Source organism: Propithecus coquereli, unplaced genomic scaffold (genome assembly GCF_000956105.1).
Source record: "Propithecus coquereli isolate 6110/MARCELLA unplaced genomic scaffold, Pcoq_1.0 Scaffold287, whole genome shotgun sequence".
Taxonomy (NCBI): Eukaryota; Metazoa; Chordata; class Mammalia; order Primates; family Indriidae; genus Propithecus; species Propithecus coquereli.
In genome coordinates this window covers 121,474-126,228 of record NW_012148474.1, presented here as the reverse complement: position 1 = coordinate 126,228, position 4,755 = coordinate 121,474, and the positions used below count along the sequence as shown (strand labels likewise).

The following is a 4,755-nucleotide window of genomic DNA, read 5'->3' as shown; positions in this document are numbered from 1 at the left end:
CTGAGAAATCCTATTAGTTTTTGAATTTCTGCTTAATGGCTTATACTTTTGCAAAACTATATTTCATACTCAAAAGCAAATGAGATAAAAATTCAAATAGCATGTAAAATTAAAAATGGAGAAATATTTTATTTCTGCAACTCCATCTAACACTAATAAAATTTATGTTCACGCAATTTTTTCTCACTTTGGTAGTCAAATTATGAATTTTTAGAAGTTAAATTTTGAAATGAATTCCTCCCAATTTAATTTAATTCCCAGGAAAGCTGCATGAATGCTGCCCAAATTCAACGAAATTGTTGAAACTACACCCACATATGGGGCATAGGTATTTCCAACCATTACTGGTGTTTATGATCACAACCCTCATGTCATGGCGAGATATCAACTGATGCTCAAAAGCTTCTCCATTAAATGTGTTTTGAATTCGGGTCTGTTGGATATAGAACACGGGCATAACAAAAACATAAAATCCATCCTTCCCTTTAGCGTCAATTGATCCGCAAAATTTTCCTGATGTCATTCTCTCAATTAGGGGACGGTAGTAGTACACCCTCAAAGGCCTTCTGAATATTATTGCTCTCTCATCATGGATGAGGACATTTGGGTGAGGAAGAAATGCTATATATTTTTGCTTTACCCACTTGGTATTTGGACGGCCTGTAGACCGAGAGAACTGTCTCCCACAGAGCAGACGGAGAATCATTCTTCTTATCTCATGATTGCTAATAAATGGGATTCTCCACGGAATTGAAAGTTTGAGAGGAATTTTGTAATTTATGGTGCTATGAGGGAGACAGCTTGTTTTCATCTCCACTTTCCCTGAGTAGAATCTTGATCTGTCAGTTAAGGGACTGTTTTTATCAATTTTTACTAGTGGGATACTCATATAGCTAATTCTCTGTAATCCTGACATAAGGAAGACCCATTTTCTAGGAATGGGGATCTGAATTAGAAAAGACTCTTCTTCTTTTATATCTTCCTTTTCAGTGTCTTTTTGAATCTTGTCTGCTTCAAGCTCACTGTTTTCTGCTGCTTGAGGAACAATATCCTCCTGGGAGGTGGTTGTGTCTGGCTCCCTATTTATTGGGTTGTTTTCCACCTGAGAGATAATATTGGGATCTGCAGATAGAGGCTCTATGTCTCTATTACAGTCATTTGGAGTCTCATTTTCAGAATTTTCGAGAATACTGTCAGCTGGATCACTTCCTTCTTTAGTAGGAGAAGTCATCCTGGGTTCTATTTGTGAGAAAGAAGAAAAAGATTTATTAAATTGAGGAATGTTCCACTTTATAAGAAATCAGTTCTTTAGTCTTGGCAAAATGCATGTGGATGTGTTATTCCTGTGCTTTTTCACAACTATAAATATTTTATCAGAGTCAAAAACCCATGAAATAAAATAGGGAAAAGTCAAAACTGAAAGAAAATAAAAATCTTCTATTAAATGCATATTCTCATTACTTAGTTATGGAATTTGTATAATCTTAAAATAACATAACCTCTCATTTGGCTATTTTTGGAATGTATTCTATGTAGTAGAGCACATACAGTTCTGGATAGGAAGCCCAATTATTCCCTTTTGGAGGATGAATTACATAGAGTTTTCATTGAGTAAAATAGATCTGAATTACTAACCTGGGAGTTTAAAATGAGACTAAAGTAGAAGGCAGTTATTAAGAGTATATATATTTAAGACAGAGTTAAGACCTATGTAAAAATTAAATGGTTGAATTTGTATGAAGAACAAGCTATTCTTCTCCTGGAATTTTGTCTTTGTTGCTGACCCTGTTGTTTTAAATCTGCTTTTTTTTTAAAAAAAGTAATGGTCATACAAAGAGGAGCAATTGTGAATTACATGAGAAGGGAAGGCAGGGTGGGTAAGAAGGTAGGAAGCTGATCAGTGAAGTCCAAACTCTGAGGTCATTTGTTAAAATATCTTCCAAATTTACCACTTCCTTTTCATTCTCACTGCCTCAGTACTAGTCAAGCTGGTAATCACCTCGTCCTTGCTTTACTGCTGATAGTAGCTGATTTCCCTGATTCCAAATTCTCCACTTGCCACTCTCCTCTCACCTACTTCTTTCCTTGTGTCATTTACGTGTTCAATCACCATCAGTGTATCCTAATTCTCTGAGCTCTGTGCTTCTAATTCTCTTCTGTGAGAAGACTTGGAGCAATTACAGTTGGGAGATTTTTTCAAAGCAGGAAGATGGATAGGGCAGTTTCTTACTGAAGGCAATGGTAAGGAAAGACAAATGCAAGTGGGCTGAAAACAAACCTGGAGGACTTTGAGAAATTAACTAACGTGGCTTTTTTTTTTTTTTAAGGCAGTGATCACAATGTGATTTTATTCTGTACCTTCCACTTTGCAGTGCTGTTCTAAGGTCATGAGAATGTGTACTCATCAACTCCCCCTAATTTTACGGGTACCATTCCTTGACTTCTGTTACCATGTGATAGGTTGTTACACTTCTGCTTCTTTCAACTTTAATTCATTTATGTCTTTTATACTTGTTTTTAAAAACTCTTTCTAGAGGGGAGAAAAAATGGCGGAGTTAGGGTAGCCTCCCGGATCCCTGCTTCCAGAGAGGGAGAGGTAGATCTCGGTCTGCTACACACGATTCAGATCACTCTCCTGCAAAAACAGCGAGGTGAATCGGTGGATATTCAGCGGGGGACACGCAAATCAGGAAAAAGAATAAAGCAAACGGGAGATAGGAATACAAAACCTGGAAAGCGCCGACAGATATCAGAGAGTAGAGCGCAAGTCGGCGGCGCCAGCCTGGCCAGTAAGTGCACAGGGACAAGTCCCTCACGAGACAGTCTAGCTCCCCCTACTGACTTACAAGCCCACCGAGAGGCAGGCGCTTGTGTGAAGTGGATGTAGAACTGGGTCTGGAAACACAGGACTCAGCGGAGAGGAGACACGAGCGGGAAGCATCTTGAACTTCCTGGAGTTCCGTGTCAGGACTGCACCGGACAGGGGAGGAGCTGGGCTGGGCTACCGCCGGAGGCAGTTAGGACTCAGGAAGCTGGTCTCTGGCACCCAGCGGGTCCTGAGCGAGGAGGTGATTACTGAGTAGAGGACTCTAACCTGGAAACTGCAGCAGGCGACTGGGACTGCTCAGGGTGGGCCAGTAGAAGCGAGAGCTATTGCGGGACTGGCATGAGATCAGGGGAGGGAGACACAAAGGAGATGGCGGAGCACCCTGGTGACTCGGCTGACTCCCTGATCGGGTACCTCCCAGCCCCTGAGCGGCTCCCTCTGGAGCCAGCGCACTGGGGGCCAGCGAGCGCCAGCTCGGGGCCCACGGCAGGTCACAGGTGCGGAACGGCTCCCTTCCCCTAGCCTGGGCACTCTCGCAGCTAGCTCTGTCCTGCCAGGACCTGGGGCCACTTGGCTGGGCCCGTTTCTTTGAGCAGTGAATGCTGAGTGCCTCCTCTGAATTCTGAGTGCCTCCTTGCCTGTGGGGGGAGGACGCCTGCGGAGGCTGAAAGCGCTGGGGCGTTGGGCAGTCTGGTGGAGCGCCCCATCCCCCTGGCCAGCGACTTCTGCGCGGCCTCCAAGCTTGCAGCAGAGAGACATAGAGAGCCACTCCCCCTCTGCGACAAGCAGCAGTCCCTCGGGATTTGGCACTGACCAATAGCTGACAGCCCAGTGACTTTCCTCGCCAGACCGGTTCAGGTCACCCGGTACCATTGCATTTCCGCCTCCAGTCAGCTACCAACAGAGAAAGCCCAGCACAGGACCAAAACAAGCTCCCCAAGTAACCTCTCCCATCAAGAGAGCCGTGGACAACATACTAGCGGCTCCCTCTAGCGGCAGAACAAAACAAAAGTAACAGCGGATCCAGATGGGAAGGACCCAGCGAAAGATTTCTGGAAGTATGAAAAATCAAATGGAAAGCACACCTCCAAAGAGGAACACCAGCTCTCTAGCAATGAACACTAATCAGGTCCAGAATACTAAAATGACAGAAGAAGAATTCCAAACATGGATTATAAGTAAGCTCAATGATATCCAAGGAAAAATGGATAACCATCACAAGGAAACAACAAAAAAAAATCCAGGAATTGGAAGAAAAATTCACTGAAGAAATTGAAATATTAAAGAAAAATCAAACCGAACTCCTGGAAATAAAGGACTCATTCAGGGAACTTCAAAACACTGTGGAAAGCATCAAGAACAGGGTAGATCAAACAGAAGAAAGAATCTCAGGGACTGAAGACAGCTCCTTCCAAATGAATAAGTCAGTCACAGAGATTGAGCAGAAAATAAAGAAAAAAGAAACAAGTTTACAAGAATTGTGGGATTATGTGAAAAAACCAAACTTGCGTTTGATTGGTGTGCCAGAAAATGAAGAGAAAGCCACGCGAGGGCTGGATAACCTATTTGAAGATTTAATAGAGGATAATTTCCCAGGCCTTGCTAAAAATCTAGATATACAGATACAAGAAGCGCAGCGGACCCCAGGGAGATTCAATGCAAATAGAAAGACACCACGTCACGCGGTAATCAGACTGACCAAGATAGCCACTAAAGAGACCCTACTACGAGCTGTCAGGTGAAAGAAGCAAGTAACATACAAAGGGAAGCCTATCACAATAACTTCAGACTTCTCAACTGAAACCCTATAAGCAAGGAGAGCCTGGGGCCCCATTCTCACTCTTCTGAAACAGAATAATGCCCAGCCTAGAGTCTTGTACCCTGCAAAACTAAGTTTTATATATGAAGGAGAAATAAAGACATTCTCA

The 4,755-nt window shown here is 43.0% G+C and overlaps 1 protein-coding gene across 1 annotated transcript; it reads right to left on the bottom strand.

Annotated features, from left to right (window-relative positions):
• Positions 1-250: 250 nt before the first annotated feature.
• Positions 251-1,231, bottom strand: CPXCR1 (CPX chromosome region, candidate 1). The gene is made up of 2 exons (XM_012648472.1): positions 915-1,231; positions 251-854 (listed from the first exon to the last, which is right to left on the bottom strand). The coding sequence occupies exons 1-2, from the start codon at positions 1,229-1,231 to the stop codon at positions 251-253; spliced, it is 921 nt and encodes a 306-aa protein (XP_012503926.1).
• Between the last annotated feature and the right edge of the window lie 3,524 nt (positions 1,232-4,755).